Raw genomic sequence first — 21793 nt, forward strand, 5'->3', positions numbered from 1 at the left:
CTTACAAAGACCAGCATATTTGTTACTTTCTGCTTGAGAAGTGAGAGTATTTCTAAGAGATGTTCGTTTCTATTGCCAAATAGGACCACGATTTCACAACCTCGCGAGTATGGGCACCTCATTCTCAAGCCTGAGAGGAGAATCTGGTATGAATTTTGGGACAGGGTGGGACTGGTGGTTGGGTTGAATTTCTTTTATCACTTGGCTCTAAATCTAAGGAAGCTCAGAACTTACGGTCGCAATTCTTGACTTGATTTGAGTGCAAACCCCACAATGTCTGCTACCTCCCGTTTGCTGGATCAGAAAGAAACTACAGTTACAGAATGAAGCAAAGGGCAGCAAATTGGAAATATAGGCAATAGCTCTAGTGCATAAGTTCCAATGGTAAAACTCGGTAGAAAATCTGGGAAGGTAGCCAGGGATTTCTGACAAAGTAAATAGCTCTGCTGTTTTCTGCTAGTGTTAGTTTATGCAGATACAGATCTCGTACTTGTAGTATTTGTATCAGAACATAAGCAAAAGCTCTGTTGGGAGAATGCCATTTTATTCGGACTGTTGCATTGTATGGCAAAAAATACTCCGGAGGTATAAAAGCCAATTCTCTGTAGAGCTACTGGATGGAAGTCCCTGTGTAAGGTTTTACCAGAGGGCTGAATCTAATCTGAGCCCATTCAAAAAACTTAACATAGTTGCACGAATTTCTGTATAGAACTGCAACGGGTGTTTCCAAATATAAATAAACAAATAAAACAATGGCCACAAATGAGATTCTAGCCAAAATTCAATTAGTTGTTTTTGGTGTTCGGAAGTTCCCAGTACCATTTTTCCAAACCATTTTTAAGATATTCAAACTTCTGGGTACCATTTCCTGTCCAATCTCCAGTTGCAATCATAGAATGCTTACGGCTGAGGCAGAGCTGGTATAGGGAGGCCTGCCTCATATGAGCAAGTGTCAAAAGAAGCTGGTGTAGAGAGGCTGCCTCATATGAGCAAGTCTCAAAAGAAGCATCATCTCAGTCCCAGCATTATGTGGGATATGTCATTTTTAAAGAGAAACTCCAGAAATGATTAGAAAACTAATGGGTTTCATTTGCTTACCTTTCATAGTTGCTGGACTTCACAATGCTCAATATGGACCTTTCTCCGAACATGCTCTGAAAAGGGATCCCTCAGCTACTAGTCAGGTTAACATCTCTTGAATTCTCAATGAGTTGATCCTTTGTCAGCACAATGGTTCTCTTCTGCATGCCTATGAACCCATGGCTAGTTTATGAAGTCTTAAGGAGAAGCTTACTTTAACAACGGTGTTAAAAAGAAGAAAGCGGAAAGAAAAAACAGAAGAGAGAAAAAACTGACCTGAAGAGGGCCATATGACAGGGCAAGTCTGGACTCAACTAAGTGCTTGTGCCAAATGGCTTTCTTTTGAAACCATTTGGCTGCTTAGAAATGCTGAATGAGTATGTTGCAGCCCACACCCTGGGTCATGTTTCACATCAGTTGGACCCAGGATACAGAATCATGCTGTGAAAATCTAATGCATGAGAAAATTGGTGTCAAAGAAGAAAACAAGACCCCTCCAATGAGATTTTAAATTCTTACTACCAAAATTATACAGGACTCCAGATTATGAAACTGGCCAACCTTTTCATTTCTGTGTATGTAAAACATTATCCACAACATAAAACAGAGAACATTAGTGCAGACAATTTAGTTGTGCACTTGGACACATGAAGTCTATACAAACTCCATTTCTAAAAATTTTCAGACAAGTGATAAAAATACAGCATATCATCCTCCATCTCTAGATGTTCCCACCAGTGGAAGATCTTTAAATTATACTCAAATCCAAGTTCTCCATGATTGAAATTATTTCCCAAGCAAGATTCACATCTGCCACTGACCAAGTGCAGCAAAAAAACACCGCTGATTCTTTTTGAGGGCCATCGGTGGTTCTGTAAGGGCAGATGTCCTTTAAACATACAGAGATATAGATGGAATCCACTTGAAGATGTTGACCAAAATCTTGGATGTTCCCTCCTAATTTGGTTGAAAGTTTTGCAAATAGTAGGTGAAGCCAAGAGCATTCATCAGATGTGGAAACCACATTCTTTGATAAAGCGAAATCCATGCCTTTGGTCCTTTCCAAGTTTCCAATCTGTACAGGGCAACAATAAGCAAACTGAACATCATGTTTATCCTTCCCTATCATGAGGAGAAGCTCATTCTGGTGCACAACCTTTGCTTTCTTGCTTTTCTCCACAATCAAGATCCCTTCAGCTACCCTTTCATCATGCACCTGCAGCACTGAAGTGTCTTCGGTCTCTTTAGAAACCAAGTTTAATTTATCTTCTGAAATGGTTTTTACAAACTTGAAATTTGGATTCAAGGAACTCCGAATAAATGTTTTTGAGGTATCTGCTTTCAGCCAACAAGTTGAAGGAATGCACACGGTATCATTATTTGCTGGATAATAACATTGGATTCCTAGGTCAGACTCAATTTTTCCTTTAAGAGAAGCCATCTTAGGCTTCTCACCATGTACAAGTATTACATGCTTGGGGGAGAGAAATTTGACCAGATCCATAATCCCTTTGGCGTCTGTATGAGGACTGAAAGACAGTTGATGAATCTGCCAACATAAGAAAAATTGTTCAGAATAATTATAGACAATACATAAATTCTTAACACAGGAGAATTTAACAGTGTACTTTGTGAAAAGAAGGGCAAAAAAAGAAGTTAGAAATGGACATTTGAGTTTTGGACAAAACAGGCATATTTTGATCTTTTTACTGGTGAACGGGGCACAGCTTCAAACTGTATATGAGCAAACTACTTCCTATAGAAAGTTTTAGAAAGCAAAACAACTGTCCCTTCATATGCACCCATGTTTGCACGTATATGATACTATTCATGAGATAACTAATGTATACGACACTTCATTTTATTTAAAGAGCACTACTTATTCCTTTTATACAATTGTTATTTCCAAGATCATGACTCTTCACTTATGTTTCTGAGTGGCACCCAATACTTGTGTCAGACTATGCTTATTACACCTATAATATGCAACATGGACAGCAAAATTGCCTCTGGGGCATGCAAAAAAGTGGCAAGGGGTTTGGGTGAGGATGTGGGAGGTTCCAGGTTTGAGTCCCAACAGGGACAAGAAATTGGAAAAAGAAAAAAAAAATCTTGTTAGTTGTTGAAATTTGGCATTCAAAGTTAGGGTTTTTTAATTTAGGAAAGTATTTTAGGAATAAAGAAGGAGAGATCATTTAGGATGATTCAGTTTCCTAATTTTAGGAGAGAATCAAGCTAGATTGATTTTTTCTTATTCAGTCAGTTGTGTATATATATGTGTATGGTGTGTACCTAAAGCATCAATAAAGGAATTCAGAAATTCTTCATGGTATTAGAGCCAGTTTTCTGAAACCCTAATCCCTTCTGGCCACCTCGTATTCAGGCCATCATTCATTCCGGCTCAATCCGACCATCTCTCATTCCGGTCATCAGTCCCTGTTCTCAGAGCCAAGGGAGAAAACGCTTTCCGGTCGGTAATTGTCGTCAGAAAAACATTCACCGCCGGCGAACTTTTCCGGCGAACTTTTCCGGCGACGGTTTTTTTCACACCACAAGGAGCGTCTGGAGGAGATCTACAACTTTTCCAAAAACACCGGAGCCAGAAAACCATCCACGCGCCTCCCACGCGCGTTTTTCCGGCCGGCGACTGCATCTCACGCGCCGGCGCGTGAGGGCGCGTGAGCCACTTTCCGGCGACGCGCTTCCTACTCCAAGCTCGCCTGACGCCGACCAGCCACCCTACGTACCTGTTTCTGCCATCCAAGCCCTGCACGTGCCTCTTTTGGGGTCTTTTTGCCTCCGCGAGCCCTCCGATCAGCTTTTCCGACGTCCTCCGGCTATTTTTCCTCAACTCCAATCCCTGCACGTGCCTTGGGAAGTGTTCTTCTACCTTTCCGGTCCATGACGAAATACGGAATGGCATCATCACAAGTATCCAGCGTCACGTCACCAGAATTAGGAGGCAGATCTGAAATTCCAAGCCTTGGTGGTAGTGATTCCTCTCCTATTCTCATCACAGGACACAAATTAAATGGCCATAACTACTTACAGTGGTCACAATCTGTGTTGCTGTTCATTTGCGGTAAAGGAAAGGATGAGTACCTCACTGGAGAAGCAGTCATGCCAGAAACTACAGAACCGGGTTTCAGGAAGTGGAAGATTGAAAACAGCATGATCATGTCATGGCTTATCAATTCCATGAATAATGACATAGGTGAAAATTTCTTGCTGTTTAGGACTGCAAAGGACATATGGGATGCAGCCAAAGAAACTTACTCAAGTTCTGAAAATATTTCAGAACTTTTTCAGGTTGAATCAGCCCTACATGACTTCCGCCAAGGAGAGCAGACAGTTACTCAGTATTACAACACACTCACAAGGTATTGGCAGCACCTTGACTTATTCGAGACTCACTCATGGAAATGTCCTGATGATGCAGCAACATACAGGAAAATTGTGGAACAAAAGAGACTGTTCAAGTTTTTCCTAGGACTAAACAGGGAATTGGATGATGTTAGAGGCCGAATCATGGGCATTAAACCCCTGCCAAGTCTCAGGGAGGCTTTTTCAGAGGTTAGGCGTGAAGAAAGTAGAAAGAAAGTGATGATGGGATCCAAAGAGCAACCTGCCCCAACATTGGATGCCTCTGCCCTTGCGACTCGGTCATTTAATAGTAGTGGTGGAGATCGTCAGAAACGGGATAGGCCTTGGTGTGATTATTGTAAGAAACCAGGCCATTATAAGGAGACTTGCTGGAAGCTTCATGGCAAACCAGCTGATTGGAAACCAAAGCCACGGTCTGACAGAGATGGCAGAGCACACGTGGCTGCCAACTTTGAGAGCACCTCTGTTCCCGAGCCGAGTCCATTCAACAAAGAGCAGATGGAGATGCTACAGAAACTATTAAGCCAGGTTGGCAGTGGCAGTACTACCGGTGTAGCCTTCACTGCTAATCGAGGAGGAATGAAGTCGTGGATAGTGGACACAGGTGCTTCTGATCACATGACAGGAGATGTTACCATTCTTCAAAATTACAAGCCAAGTAATGGTCATTCATCCGTCCATATTGCTGATGGTTCAAAGTCAAAAATTGCCGGGACAGGTTCTATAAAACTTACTAAAGACTTGTATCTTGACTCTGTTCTCCATGTTCCAAACTTGGATTGTAATCTTTTGTCCATTAGCAAATTGGCCCGTGATCTCCAATGTGTTACTAAATTTTATCCAAACTTGTGTGTTTTTCAGGACTTGAAATCGGGGAAGATGATTGGCAGTGCTGAACTGTGTTCCGGGCTCTACCTCCTCTCATGTGGTCAATTCTCAAACCAAGTTTCTCAAGCAAGTTGCGTACAGTCTTAGAGTATGTTAGAGTCTTTCAATTCTGTGTCAAATTCTACGGTCAATAAAGATAGTGAGATTATAATGTTACACTATCGCCTTGGTCATCCTAGCTTTGTTTACCTTGCAAAATTGTTTCCTAAATTATTTATCAATAAAAATCCAGCATCTTATCACTGTGAAATTTGTCAGTTTGCAAAGCATACTCGAACAGTCTATCCTCAAATCCCATACAAACCTTCGACTGTTTTCTCTCTAGTACATAGTGATGTGTGGGGTCCCTCCCGGATAAAAAATATTTCTGGCACTCGATGGTTTGTGACATTCGTTGATGATCATACACGGGTAACATGGGTTTTCCTTATGAAAGAAAAGTCAGAGGTCGGGCACATTTTTCAAACCTTCCATCTTATGGTTCAAAATCAATTCAATTCCAAAATTCAAGTCCTCAAGTCAGATAATGCAAAGGAATACTTTACTAGTAGTCTCAGTACTTATCTTCAAAATCACGGCATTATCCACATAAGTTCTTGTGTTGACACCCCACAACAAAATGGGGTGGCTGAACGCAAGAATAGACATCTCTTGGAGGTTGCCCGGTGTCTTATGTTTTCCTCTAATGTTCCAAACTATTTCTGGGGGGAAGCTATTCTCACAGCTACTTATTTGATTAACCGTATGCCATCCAGAGTGCTTACCTTTCAATCCCCACGTCAACTTTTCTTAAAACAATTTCCTCACCCGTGTAGCCTCTTCTGATTTACCACTCAAAGTATTTGGTTGCACGGCATTCATTCATGTGTATCCTCAAAATCGTAGCAAATTTGCTCCTCGAGCGAATAAGTGCATTTTCCTAGGGTATTCTCCAACCCAAAAAGGGTACAAATGCTATTCTCCAACCAACAAAAGATTTTACACCACCATGGACGTCTCTTTCTTTGAACATGTATTCTTCTATCCCAAATCTCATGTTCAGGGGGAGAGCATGAATGAACATCAAGTTTGGGAGTCTCTTCTTGAGGGTGTACCTTCTTTTCACTCAGAGTCACCAAATCCTTTTCAATTCGCGCCCACTGAGTTGTCCACACTCATACCGTCATCAGTCCAGCCATCTCCTATGACCATCCAGTCTCCCATGCCTACTCAACCTATAGCCCCACAACTTGCTAATGAGAACTTACAAGTTTACATCAGGAGGAGGAAAAGACAGGAATTAGAGCACGGATCACAGTCAACATGTGGCCAATATATTGACTCCAATTCAAGTCTTCCTGAAGAGAACATAGGTGAGGATAGGGCTGGAGAGGTGTTAATTCCCAGCATTGATGATTCTACTCTGCCGATTGCATTGAGGAAGGGTGTTAGGAGATGTACAGATCACCCAATTGGGAATTATGTTACATATGAAGGGCTATCACCATCTTACAGAGCATTTGCTACTTCTCTTGATGATACTCAGGTTCCCAACACAATACAAGAGGCATTAAAAATTTCAGAATGGAAGAAGGCAGTACAAGATGAGATTGATGCACTTGAGAAGAATGGGACGTGGACTATCACAGATTTGCCGGTTGGGAAGAGGCCCGTGGGGTGCAAGTGGATTTTCACCATAAAATACAAAGCAGATGGATCAGTCGAGAGATTCAAGGCTCGTTTGGTAGCTAGAGGGTTTACGCAATCCTATGGGATAGACTATCAGGAGACTTTTGCTCCTGTTGCAAAACTGAACACTATCAGGATTCTTCTCTCATTGGCTGTCAATCAAGATTGGTGCTTGCAACAACTGGACATAAAAAATGCGTTTCTAAATGGTGACCTAGAAGAGGAAGTCTACATGGAAATACCACCTGGTTTCGAAGGAAGTATGGCAAAGAATCAGGTTTGCAAACTCCAAAAATCCTTGTACGGCCTTAAACAATCTCCCCAAGCCTGGTTTGATAGATTCACAAAAGCAGTCCTGAAGCTGGGCTACAAACAAGGTCAGGCTGATCATACTCTATTTGTCAAGAAGTCTCATGCCGGGAAAATGGCCATATTGATAGTCTATGTTGATGATATTATTCTATCTGGGAATGATATGGAGGAATTACAGAATTTGAAGAAGTATTTGTCAGAGGAGTTTGAAGTTAAAGACCTTGGAAATTTGAAATATTTCCTTGGTATGGAAGTGGCTAGATCAAGGAAGGGAATTGTAGTCTCTCAAAGAAAATACATACTTGATCTTCTTAAGGAGACCGGTATGCTTGGATGCAAACCAATTGATACTCCTATGGATAGTCAGAAGAAACTTGGTATCGAGAAAGAAAGTACACCGGTAGATAGGGGGAGATATCAGCGGCTCGTCGGGCGCTTGATTTATCTCTAACACACTCGGCCAGATATTGGCTTTGCAGTGAGTGCTGTAAGTCAATTCATGCACAGCCCCACTGAGGAACACATGGAAGCAGTCTACAGGATTCTTAGATATTTAAAAATGACACCAGGGAAAGGTCTATTCTTCAGAAAGACAGAGAACCGTGACACTGAAGTATACTCAGATGCGGATTGGGCAGGAAACATCATTGACAGGCGGTCCACTTCTGGATATTGTTCTTTTGTTTGGGGAAATCTTGTTACCTGGAGGAGTAAGAAGCAATCAGTTGTAGCCAGAAGTAGTGCAGAAGCTGAGTACAGAGCTCTTGCACAGGGAATCTGTGAAGGGATTTGGATAAAAGGGTTCTTAGTGAACTGGGGCAAACGAGTTCATCTCCAATTCTGATGATGTGTGATAATCAGGCAGCTATAAGCATAGCAAAGAACCCTGTGCATCATGACAGGACCAAGCACGTTGAGATTGACAGACACTTCATCACAGAGAAGGTGACTAGTGAGACGGTTAGATTGAACTATGTTCCTACCAAGCACCAAACCGCAGACATCCTCACCAAAGCTTTACCTAGGCCTAACTTTGAAGACTTAACTTGCAAGCTGGGATTATATGATATATATTCTCCAGCTTGAGGGGGAGTGTTGAAATTTGGCATTCAAAGTTAGGGTTTTTTAATTTAGGAAAGTATTTTAGGAATAAAGAAGGAGAGATCATTTAGGATGATTCAGTTTCCTAATTTTAGGAGAGAATCAAGCTAGATTGATTTTTTCTTATTCAGTCAGTTGTGTATATATATGTGTATGATGTGTACCTAAAGCATCAATAAAGGAATTCAGAAATTCTTCATTAGTGAAACCAAAACCTGATAATTGAGTAATGTTTTGATTGCTTTAAAGTGGAAATTTGTATGGGAGATGAAGACAGAGTAATGAATCTTCCATTCTCAAGAAAGAAGACATCAGATGCAGTCAAATCACATATCTGAATAATGAACTCACAAGTTCTAAGAGCTAAGATAATTTTTTCTGGATAAGTTGAAGTCCTATAATTATAAAAAGAATTATGAAAAGAATGAGAGTCCTTCCAAGGAACAACAGTATCAAATCAGTACAGGATGATCAAAAAGAAAGAAGAAAAGAAAAGAAAAGAAAAACCACTCTACTTATTCAAGGATGAAGAGGGAACATTAGTTTCAATTCAAAATTCTTTATTCAGGGTACTAAAGGCAACAGTTCAACCAAAGCTTTCTGCAGAAGACTAGATTCACACACCCAATCAATAGCAAACAGAGTATGCTATAGCTCATTCATGAAATTCAGGAACATAAAGAAATGGAAGATCATGAATCAGATACTTCGAAACAGAGCTAACAAAACTAACTATATAAGCTATCTCAACTCCTAGGTTCTCACAGCCAAACCTACCTAGATGCATCCCAACGATCCTTTCAAGAATGACACTTCACTTGTCTTTCAGCCAAGGGAAGCATTAAGAGCTGCCAAGCAAACCCATTCTAGAATATTGAGAAAATGAAGTTAAAGTTTTTTAGTATATCAAACAATGTTGTCACCTAGGATGAAAGAAGAGCCAAGCCTTGACATCATGTTTAAGTTACCTCATACACAAAATTTATGCAGCTGAGAAATATTAAGCAAGAAGTAACTGAAATTTAAGAATTTTCAGAATACAGCTCCACATAAGTTTCCTCTTCATCATGTTTTACACTTCTCACTTTTCCTTTTCTTTGAAGTATTTATCTGGGCTGAAGGTCTTAAGCATAATAATTGGCACAGAGAGGGGACTAATCAATGCATGTCAAATTCATGGACTTTAAACAAAACATCAATTGGATTATACTGGGTCACAAAGTTAAACTTCGGTTAGACTGAACAGCTCAGGGAGTGGAAATAATGGAGTTCGATGGTAAAACAGGACAAGAAACGTTTATAATTATCATGTTTGTGGATTTCATTTTTCAGTTTGTTTAACTTTTTCATATATTGGTGACATCATCAGAAAGAAGACTTGATACAAGTACCAAGGAAGGGCTACATTAGCAAGCACACTAAAATAATGCCCATTTATATCACTGCTCTAGAAGGCATGGATTTTTGTGCAAACTTCATCCAGAAATTGGCCAAATACTTTGATTTGTATGGTTGAATCTGTGAAATCGAAATCATCCTTCTATTCCAGCAACATTTTAGAGATCAAAAGGATGAGGGAAAGGATGAGAAGAGGAAAAAAAAGGTTGACAGTCTTATGCCCAAATAGTAGGTGAGCCTTAAATTATTCTTATACTGTGTTGGAGAACTGACACTCCCAAAGTGCAATCATGAAAAGACAATAGTTTCAAAGATAGCAGGAAGAGGACTGCAGAGAACCTGTCAGACCTTTCTCTCTGGCTTTGTCTTCACAAATTCAATATCGATATCAACAAATTACAGGAGGCCTTTCAGTAGATTAAGTAGGCTTAAGAGAGACTAAGTGACAACCGAAAAAAGCTTGAAGCAACCAATGCTGCAGATAACAAGGTCAAGATATACAAAATAAATCCTGAAATAGACTACCTGAGGACAACATACCCACTGTAGATAGATTGCCGAGAGGACAACCAACCCAATCTTGTTAGATGAAGTTGAGGAAAACCTGATATAGGTTTACTAAATCATGAAACATATGAATGCCAAATTGAACAAGAAACTAGATCACTGTAAGCCTGGGAACAGGAATTGGGAGGTTAAAACATCATCTCTCAGCAGAAAGCACAAAAGCTTGATGTACATGCATATTGCAAATGATCCAATAGTGTGGAAAGGTAGGATGAAAACACCCAAGGTTATAGGATAAACTAACAAGCATGTGGATTTGGCTCCCTTTGCAAAACCAAGATCCAAGGAGCCTCTACAATGAAATTGGAAGCACATAGGATACACAACTGGAACTCACAACACATCTAAAGTATGTTGAAGGAAAATAGTCTAAAAGTGCTATCAGGGTTAGATTTTTGCATTGAAAAGGAAAAAGGAACTTAATTTGGTCACGGGTCTCAAGAAAAATAAATAAATGCTTTTGTGCATTGGAACCATTGAAGTAAGAGAAACCAGATTGATAGAAGTTATAAGCAATGATAGAAAAATCCATTAATAAATTAGTAGATCATGTTTCTTAAATATTGATATCCATTCATTAAAGCACTAAGAGAAGTATATATTGGATAAAAATTGATCTATACAGAAAAAACACCATTTACAGATGCAAATGGCCACTAAGTATCCTTTGGTAGCAATTAATTTATTATCTTGACTAATGAAAACATAAGTCTTCTCTCCTCTCCTCCAAGATGAAGCCAACATCCACTCCCCCACCCCACCAAACAGAAAAAAGAAAAAAAGAAAAAAGGAAAAAAGAAAAAGGAAAAAAAGAGACTAATCACTAGGCAAGCATGAGTAAAAAGTGTTCAAGCTCAGCTGCTCAAGATAAGAGCTGAACCCATGTCTGTGCTTCCATCCCCAGGCACTATAAAAATGAAAAATTCTGCTTTCACAAAGTTTTAACTTTTGAGTACTTCTAGGCAATAACTAGAAAAGCCTACTCACATACTTTCAACTGAATAAATATTTCCAAATTAGGGATTGAATTTATCCTGATCCAGAAACAGAAGGGAAAGGGAAGAAAAGATAACAATAAAATAACATGAAATATAAAGAGAAGATGTTAAACGTATACTGAAAAAAAAGTTCTAGAGGGGGAACATGAGTATGAACCTGGCATCGTACGCTAATTTGGATGTCTTTATCCAAATCAATTTTCGTTGGTTTACCCGTTGTCAATTTGTGTCCTATAGTTCCAGCCAAACAATACCTAGACAAGCAAAAGAACAAATAGAGATTGAAGTAAATGAAAATCATAGCTTAGAAGCTTACAATGTTTACACAGGACTCATGCTAGTGGTTAATATTTTCAGGTAAACGAGTACAGTATGTGATCTCAAACATGGAAATAAGACTTAGAATGGATTTCCTCAAAAGGCAACTCACTGTCAAGATTCTCCCAATCACTTCTGGTTTATTCAAAACAACATATTTGTTGCACCAAGAAAAGTTTACAAATGGACAACTATAGTTAACCATTACAGAGAAAAAGGTTATACCTTTCCAAGGGTTTGGCAACAGTCCTCGAGGAGGGGCTTTGTGTGTGCCATGGGGCAGAGGGTGTTATCCTAGCAAGCTTCATGGTCATTTGGCTTGAGAGGAATCCAGGATTTTTTAGGACAGGAGGTGATTGATGGTTAACCTATGGGAGAGCATACGCTTTCTCATGACTTTTTGGATGCCAGTGGGAGAAATACATTTTCTCATAAGAGGAATTCCAGGATTTTTTAGCGCATGAGGATCTTTGAAGGTCAATCACTAAGGAGCTTTCTGGAGTCCCTCTAGGATTATTTGGTTTGATCAGAGATAGGTTTGCCTCTCATGTAAATACATGGGAAAGATGGAGATTAGCAACCTCATATGGAATAAAAGAAGTGGTATAGTTGAGCTTTCTTTAAGGCACCTCATTTTCAGTGAGCAATCAAAGTCCTGAACTAGAAAGCTAAAAGATGCCAAAGAGTTCAGTACCTTCAATCTTATGGTAAAGGGGGATTCAGGGATAGATAGTTCTTTCTGAGTGAAAATTGCAGGTCCCTCGAGAGTTTTGGAGTGTTCAATTTCTTAAAAGTTTAGACCAACAAATCAGGAAGCTGATATGTACAAAAAGAGCCATGTAGGGAGCTCTGTTTTTCTTGTTTTCTCTAATCCGGTTGTCTGCAGTACACTTTCTATTTGCAAAGACCTCTAATCCTTCTTTATACATATTTTTGGTATTTAATACAAATGCTACTCATATATATAATAGAGTGTTATGTTATGGAATGTATCGATCCATAGAATACGAAATGTTTAGGAAGAACCATCCCAACCCCTTCCTCTTTATTAAGAAAGCCACCCTCAACTTCCAAGATCTGTAAGGTTATTTGACTAATTCTTTTATTCAAAATGAAGGATGTAGTGTCCTTCGGTTGATTGAAAAATGGATTCGATAGATTCCTTGACTCAAAGAAAAATTTAATCTAAATTTTGATGGATCGAAGATGGAGAATAAAAGTGCTTCAGGATAGGTGATTAGGGACTCTAATGGAATTTATAAAAATGGCAGCAAGTAGGCATTAATGCATCAATAATCATTGCGGAACGTATAGCTTTAAGAGATGACGTACTAGCTGCAAGGAACAATGGATTCCTTAATCTAGAGATTGAAAGCTACTCTAAAATAGTGGTAGATTGTTATAATAAGATGGGCAACATTCCCAAATCTATTAAGATATTAATTAAAGATATTTAGAAGATAACTTAGGAGTTAAATACTTACAAATGTGACAATATTTACAAGGAAACAAATAGAACAACAAATTATTTAGTTAAGAAAGGTATTCATGAAGCAAAGCCTACAATTTTGAAGTCAAATTTCCTTAGAGAAGTTATAAAACTTGGGTTTGAAGATTGTGGTGGTTTATCTTTTAATAAAGTTTGTATATATATTTTATCTTGTAGTCTCTTCCTTCCAGGATAAATAAAATCCTTTCTTGTCCAATTGTGATTAATTTATAGCATTAACCATTTACAGTTGTTTGGTTCCTGGAGAAATGGCAGATATATTAGTGATTGCCTATCACGCTTTTGGTGGTAATGCCAAGGGCAAGGTAGTTTAGCAAAAGGATTAAAATATTGGAAAATGCATAAATATTTGAATTTTACGAAATAGACAAAAATTGAGAAAAAAATAAAGATTAAATAGAAATTGATCCAAAATTCATAAAATTATTGTAAAAGACTCTTAGAAATGATAAAACAAGCAACAACATACATATTGAAGCTATTTTTTTTTTTTTTTATAAAAAAAGATAAAACATATAATGATAAAATTTGTAACATTAAACAATAATATGCGGTGCTTGAAAATATATTTAATGTTAAAATGATGATCTACCTAATTTGGATATATTTGAGAATATAAATAAATAACGATATATGTATACTTATACTTATTTTTTGTTTAAAATTTTTTATAATTTTATTTAGAAGTTTTTATTTCTCTTCTATCTAATAATTATACACAAGATATAAAAAAGACTTATTAAGAAGATTATTATATAGCTTTTATACTTTGAACGATCAATTTATTAGAATTTGAAAATAAAAGAATTAAAATTAATTAACTTATAAAGTTTAATTTTTAATAATTCATCTTCTGTATGGATGTAAAACTAATATAATATAAGTATATATATTAATATAAGTATATATATTTATATATGGTTACATATAATCAAAGGCCACAATGGCTTGGTGGCAACAAGCCACCCATTCTCAGCTCCTATTTCATAAGTAATAAAAATTTTAAAATATGTCACTTCACATCTGATGTGTGCATGTAAAAGCTGGAGAAAAGAAACAAATTAGAATAAAATCATGAAATATCCTAAAATCTCAAAGAAATATCATAAAATTTTTTTTGAAGAAATATTAGGAAATATTGGATAAATATCATCAAATTTCAATGGGACCGACTTACCATCCTTTTTTTTTTTGTTTTCCTTTTTGTTATCATTCCATATTAGATATTTTGCCTGACATATTGATGAATTAAATGGGCAAAGTTGGTCGAAATACACAATTATCATATCAGTAGTATGACTTGACTTGGCAACGTTGGCAATTGATATGTAGAATAAGGGGATTGCTAACTAGATATTTTCACTCCATGATTGTCATACAAGTGGAAGCATGACTAGTTTGTTAAATAGAAAGTTCAAGGCTCTTGCAATGTACACTTCAATTCATTCATATCTATGATCCTAAGATGTTAGGTGCATGATGCATTGAGTCAATGGACTTGTTAATTCAAGAAAGGACTCTAGGAAGAAATATGTTCTTAGCTATTAGCATTTCATGATAAGAATCTTAACTTGATAGTTTCATCCAAATTGAATTGCAAAATATTTTTTTTTATTTTTTATTTTATTACATGAATGTACGTGTTTTGGAAAAGAGCAGTTTGCTATGATCAAATGTGGATAAACCATAGATTTGAGAATGCCTAGGCTAGTCAATCACTAAGGTGGACAGTCTTGATTTTCCTCAAATTCACTATTATTATGGAGGGTCTTGCTTGTAGTTGTTTAACTATTTTTTTTTTATCTTAGCTTAATCTTATCAATGTATTAGAATGTAATCATATCCTTGTAACAGTGTTCTGTTATGAATGTTCTTTGCTTTCTTTGATGAAAATATTATAATAATGCCACCTCACTATATTGGCAACAATTTCACTCACTATATTTTCAATAATGCCCCTCCTTTGATGAAAATTTACAACAATGTCAACTCGCTATCATAGGGTCATATTATTTTGGATAAACTATAAAAATCACTCTAGTACCTTTAAATGCGTCTCAATTTAGCTCCTACACTTTTTTTTTTCAGCAACGTAGACCCTAAATTATACCCAAATGTTAAATAAATCATTCTATTAAGATTTTCCATTAACAAAAATGGAGAAACCCATGTGACAAGCACAAACAATCGCATAAATTTTTATATGATATGTTTGGATATATCTAATTTGTTTAGGCACTTTTTATTGGGTTCATCCATTCATTTTAACAAGGTATTTTAATATAAGGGTCTATTTAACATTTGGGCATAATTTAGGGTCTACATTGGTTCAAAAAAAAGTTTAGAAGCTGAATTGAAACAAAGGTGAAAGTATTTTGTAATTTTTGCAATTTACCCCTTTATTTTAGAACATTATGGTTGTAATAAGGGGCTAAACAACCCTTTCTTAATTTTCAGAATTTTTATTAGTTTTGACACTCTCATAATGGTCAAGAGAGCCAAATTTTAAGATACTGATTTTTAATTCTTTTCTAAATTTTGAAAAATCAATAATTTTAATCAACTAAAATTAATGTGTAGTTTTACAAAGAAAAAAAAAACAGAACTCCAATAATAGTTAATTATATTTTTAATATTGGTATTTTAAATTTAAAATTTAAAATTCTAAATGCATCCAGTGTGACAATATTATTATGCAGTTTAGCACTTACATAAAACAATTTTTTATAAAATATGACAAATACCAACATTTTAAATCAATATACTAAAATTATTTCAAATTGTAAAGATTATTTATATAATACAAAAAGTATAATATACCTATATTTGTATTTTATAAATTTATATTTGTTTGGCCTAGGCTTTGTGTTTTAAGGTCGAGAAAATCATTATGCTTTATATAACCATGAATTGTTAAAGAATAACAAAAGTCAAAAAATAAAAATCAAAATAAATATACTTTCTATTAACTTGTAACCATAGTTGTTAAAAGCTTATGATACATGATATGGTACATTTTTTATGGATTAAGTGAATCTTACAATAGATAACAATACGTGATACTATATGGGATATAACGATACAATGATACATACACCTTCAACAATTTTTTAAACAATCAAATTAATTTTTTTTCCTCTTATAAGAATTACTATATTAATTAAAAACCAAACAAAAACCAACTCTCTCCCAATTCCTCTCTAGCCCTTCGTAAATTGTGTGTAAATTCAATAGTAATGAATAAAAGTAAAAGTTTCTACTCTCATTTTATTTTTGCTTTGTTTATATTATTTTATTTTATTTTTAGCCTTTAAGGGGTATAAGGGGTAAAAAGATAAAGAAAGGGATGTGAAAAATGTTTAAGTCAAAACTTTTCACTTTTACTTCTTAATATCACTTATAACATACATGGATCCAATTTCACCAAAAAAAAAAAAAAAAAAAAATACAGACCAAACTCTAGTAGATTTTATAATATTAAAATAATTTTTTAAACTAAAATTTTTAGTCTTAACCCTTGACCTGCAACTCATTTCTATCAAAAAATAGCATTGTTAGGGAGACTTTGTTTGGTTCAAAGGGGGGTATAATGATACAATATAGGATATAACAATACAACAATACATACACATTTAACTAGTTTTCATAATTTAAAAAAAAAATCAAATTAAAATTTTTTTTCCTCTTAAAAGAATTATTATATTAATTTTTTAAAACGTATGATAAGGTTAGACATTGATCATAAAAAGGAAAGAAAGGTAAAACAATCCTACATAAAAAGCTATATTCTTGTGGTCACATGTCATATTGGAAGTTAAGTAAATTTATTGTTACAAAAAATTTAAAAAATTTCTATTTGAATGATTTAAATGTTCAGATTGAAAATGATGGTGGTTGATGAAAAAAAATTACATAATATATTAGTTTTACAATTATAAAAAATTGAAACTTTGAAAAGGATACTATATATATATATATATATATATATATATATATATATGTATATATCAATAACATATGTAAGTACATATGCCTAGTAAAATTTAGAACTAAAAATTTTATCTAAAATTTCAAAAGTTTATCTTTGTGAGTTTTGTGATAAACCTATACATTAAATTCATAACTGTAGTATTCAATGTTTCCATATAGTATGATATAGTTTAAAAACATTAAATCCAACTATTTTCATGAAATTAATTATATATTATTCTATATTTAATGCTTCAAATATATATGTACATGAATGCATATTTTTTCTATTTAATTACTTACTGCATGGAAAACTTACAATACACGATACTAAAATAATAGACAAATGACACACAAAACATTTTACAAGTTAACAACTATGCTTGTAATTATATATATATATAAAGAAAGTTATGGATTTCACTTATTTTTGCAAATGATTATTAATCAATTTCAATAAAAAAAAATATGTTTGATTTTTATATAATTTATGAGATGAAAATTTTAACTCTTTTTTATATAGAAATAAATTAATTTTTAGTGTAATTGTACATTTGACATAAAATTATACATTTTTAAAAATTTATGTTATTGGACCTCTCAGGAAGATGTTGGTTCTCATGATATATATACATATAAATCCAAAATTAATCCCAAAATTAGTAATATCTTAGTACATACCATACAAGAGATCATAGATTAATCACACAATTGACACAAAATTACACTTTTAAACTTCAGAAACTAACAAGTCATGCTATAATATCTTAGTACATACCATACAAGTAAGAATTCATATATTAATCACACAATTGAAACAAAATTACACTTTGTAAACTATATAAACTACCAAGTCATGCACATTGTACGTGGACATGCTTAGTATATATTTGTCTACATGTACATATACCTATTCACATACACACAAAATTGATTTTATCAATCAAATAAAGGAATTATTAAGCCCAAACTTTCCTTTCATCATGCACATATGACATTCTCAATCAATTGTAGTAAGGATTCTGTGTAAAATAATTAACTACCATAAAAATCATTAGGCACTACATCACTATAGCTTTGTCCCATCAACACACTGATGTAAGTTCATGGTGCTACAACATGGAGCAATATTTCAAGGCAAGAGTCCATCATGGATAGAAAAATGAGCCTTGAACCTCCCAAAATTTCAAGAAAACTGAGTGCAATCATAATTAATATATAGTAAACTATATGATTGGATAAAAAAGACACACTAGGGATTGAAACTATTCAAAACCATAATCAACCAATTTCAGTTACACATTTAAATACCAAATTTTCAAATATTGAGACATAACAACTTCTATGATAAGCCAAAAATCCATTCACACGCACATGCACAAAATAAAAAAGTGATAGCAAGAATTTTTAGGTTTTGGTACATATGGCTAAAAAGGCATGCCAACTCTAATTAAATATATATATATATATATATATATACATAGTCATGTTGTATGTATATGATAACTTTTTTGAGAGACCACGTTCAAAATATACATAGTCACAATGGCTAGTAATAAGCATGATTTTAAAAACTGGACCGGACCAACTGATCCAACTGTCTGTCGATCACGGTTCCAATTAATTGAGTTAGCCAAGGGTTAAACCGGGATCAGACCAAATGAACCGGCGGTCAGATCGGAAAACCGGACGATTCAATCATTTTATTTTTTTATTTTTTTCTTTCACCCCATCAAAACAACACCGTTTTACTTAGTATAAAAGACTTACCTTCCCTCCCAACAGCAAACCATTTTTGTGAGTTTCTTAAACTTTTTTCATTTTCCTTTTTTGAACTTTAATATTTAATATCTTTATATTTTATGTTTAATATTTAATGTCTTAATTTTTTTGTTGATTATAATTTATGCTATGTTTAATATTTAGTATTTATAATTTTTTGTCTATTTATTACATATTGAAATTCTAATTTATTGAAATTTTTGTAAATTTATTTATTGCTATTGAAATTTGAATCATTTCCATATTTTATTTAGTTTAGAGTTTTAGACTTTAGATTTTATATATATTTTTTTACTTTTTTTTCTTTTCTTTTTTTATAATGATTTTTAAAATTTTTTATTTGAGTTCAAAATTTTATATTAATTTTTAAAATTATATATTTTTTATTTTAATTGTATTATTTATTATAGATAATAAGTTAACAACTCTTTGATAATTTGGTCATTGTTGGTTTATTGCTCATATTTGGATGTAGGGTATCAATGGTTTGATTATTTGATAAATATTAGGTTGATTGACATTATGAAAGTATAACATCTTATATTATGTTAGAGATATGATTGATGACTTCTACGGGTAAAAAAAATTGTAAAAAAAAAACTCAACAAATAGAGTAGATGTTGTCAAAATTTAGATAGAATTTATTTTTATTTTTTTAATAATTTATAAAATATATATTTATGATGTCACCGGTTTAACCGTGGTTCGACCGTCGGTCTGACCAATGAACCGTGAACCGGTAACTTTTCCGGTTCAATGACTAGTCCGGTTCTAAAAATAATGGTAATAAGAATAACTAAATTCTACATGCAAAGAAAAATGATAGTTGTTGGGATGAATGATTAAGAAGGAAAGAATAGAACTGCAAATGGCACATTTATAGAGAAGCATCAATCAAGAACATAAATTTAAAAGCTCGACTAGAAGATATGCAATATTGCACAAGTCAGAAGTGCTGTAAATAAACTTTGATGGATGTTCGTTAGGTAACCTAAGGCAACTTGGTACTGGTGGAGTCATTAGAGATCATCAGGATACAGTGACAAAGACTTACCCTAAGCACGTAGGTAAGAGATTTGCTACTGAGGCTAAGATTCCAGCTTTGTTGGACGGTCCTGCAAGCTAATGCTTTGGGCCTTTCCAATCTTGTAATGGAGTGAGATTCTGATGTAGTCATATGGGTTAGGGTGCATTTAGGAGCTAGATTCCTTGTCATTATTTGATTTCTGATGTTGTCATTTGGGTTAGGGTGCATTTAGGTGCTAGATTCCTTGTCATTATTTGATTTCTGATGTTGTCATTTGGGTTAGGGTGCATTTAGGAGCTAGCTTCCTTGTCATTATTTGATTTCTGATGTTGTCATTTGGGTTAGGATGCATTCAGGAGTAAGCTCCTTGTCATTATTTGATTTTATTATTTGGTTGAGTTGTAACTGAGGCAAGGTAGTTTTTTCTTGTGCATCTCTCTTCTATTTTGGCCCTAGGCACCTTGTATACATCATGTATACTTTTGTGTGCTCTTTGGTAGGCACTCACAATATAATTGCTTTTACTATCAAAAAAAAAAAGAAGGAAAGAGGCTCATGGTCCTCACCCCATCAATCAAGTAGCAAACCTATAAGCCAAAAAAGGAGTGAAATGTTCGGTGTCTTTTGTTGAGGACTCTTTACCTCCTTGAGGTGTAACTGGTGTTTGTGTTATTCTTGCTCTTAGATTTTTGTGGTCTTCCTCAGTTGACCAGCTTTGATCAGATTTGAATTTTGTTGTAGGATGCCTTGTCCTTCTCAATCTTTTTAATTAATAGCAAAGATGTGTGTTTCTAGTAATAAAAAAAAAAAAGAGAGGGTAGATAAAGTTCAACGTGTTGTAAGGCAGCAAGGACACAGATTGAGTTTGTGAGAAGGTCTATAACTTAAATAGAAAACATGGCCCAAGATACATCAGAATACAGGACAAGGATTCCTACTGCAGATAAGGACCCTAACCATTAAGTCTCTCACAAGCTCTTGTAACCTCAAGAAAATGTCTGAATATCAGCCAAATCTCATAAAATAACAACAAGAATTCAAACAAGAACACCTATATCTTTTTTAAACATTAGAGAATTAGCAGGTAGTGCATTGGAACCCTATATTTTTAGCAGTTTACCATTATTGGTAAGGTCAACCATTTTCACATTCCAAGGCACAGCTTTATCAAATAGCCACAATAAAGGTCCAGTTAGTAATAGTAAAATATGGAAGTTACCCAGGTAGTGTAACAAGATTCATTTCAGATGGAGCCCAAAGCTTAAAAACCTCAAGAGAAAAACCACCACTGATCATCCCGGGTGTGGCAAAGAGAACACAGGGTCCAGGAGCATTTATAAGAGAGCGGTCAAAACTCCGAACTGCAACATCAGATAAGCAATTAACTAAACCAAACAAAGATTAACTATCATGCAATCCAATAACCCAATATCAGTTATTATGAAGCCAGCATGAGTTAAACAAGGTCTAGGAGAGCCGAGTTAATGGAACTAAAATCTTAACAGAAAATACTAATCAACTGGTGATACTACTTATAGCAACAAAATTAATTAAGTTGTATTAAAAATGGACACACACACACACACATATATATATATATATTCATGTCATTGAAAATACAGTCAGCAACAATAACAATTCAGAAGAGAGAATGTAAAACAAGAGGAAAAGGAAAGACAGTATATATATACTGAAAGTATGAAGCCCAAGCTGAAACACAAGTTTAAAGATCTTAAATGTGAAGGAAGCATCAGTGAGCACATGCACAGGAGCATTCAAAATTCAATTAAA

At 34.7% G+C, this 21793-nt stretch overlaps 1 protein-coding gene and 1 long non-coding RNA gene across 3 annotated transcripts in view; both read right to left on the reverse strand.

Moving 5' to 3' along the window:
* Nucleotides 1-725: 725 nt before the first annotated feature.
* Nucleotides 726-1423, reverse strand: LOC117912194. Its single transcript, XR_004650986.1, has 3 exons — nucleotides 1357-1423; nucleotides 1099-1249; nucleotides 726-932 (listed from the first exon to the last, which is right to left on the reverse strand). It is a non-coding gene; the product is annotated as an uncharacterized LOC117912194 (long non-coding RNA).
* Nucleotides 1424-1580: 157 nt separating this feature from the next.
* Nucleotides 1581-21793, reverse strand: part of LOC117911871 (cleavage and polyadenylation specificity factor subunit 3-II) — a 40097-nt gene continuing 19884 nt past the window's right edge. For both annotated transcript variants that reach the window (XM_034826380.1, XM_034826333.1), the window contains 3 exons: nucleotides 21222-21363; nucleotides 11554-11650; nucleotides 1581-2629 (listed from right to left, as the gene is read on the reverse strand). In XM_034826380.1, coding sequence (XP_034682271.1) covers nucleotides 1829-2629; nucleotides 11554-11650; nucleotides 21222-21363 — 1040 coding nt within the window. In that variant the 3' untranslated portion in view covers nucleotides 1581-1828. The remainder of the gene's footprint in view (nucleotides 2630-11553; nucleotides 11651-21221; nucleotides 21364-21793) is intronic.

This window comes from Vitis riparia, chromosome 1 (genome assembly GCF_004353265.1).
Source record: "Vitis riparia cultivar Riparia Gloire de Montpellier isolate 1030 chromosome 1, EGFV_Vit.rip_1.0, whole genome shotgun sequence".
NCBI classification, from domain to species: domain Eukaryota; kingdom Viridiplantae; phylum Streptophyta; class Magnoliopsida; order Vitales; family Vitaceae; genus Vitis; species Vitis riparia.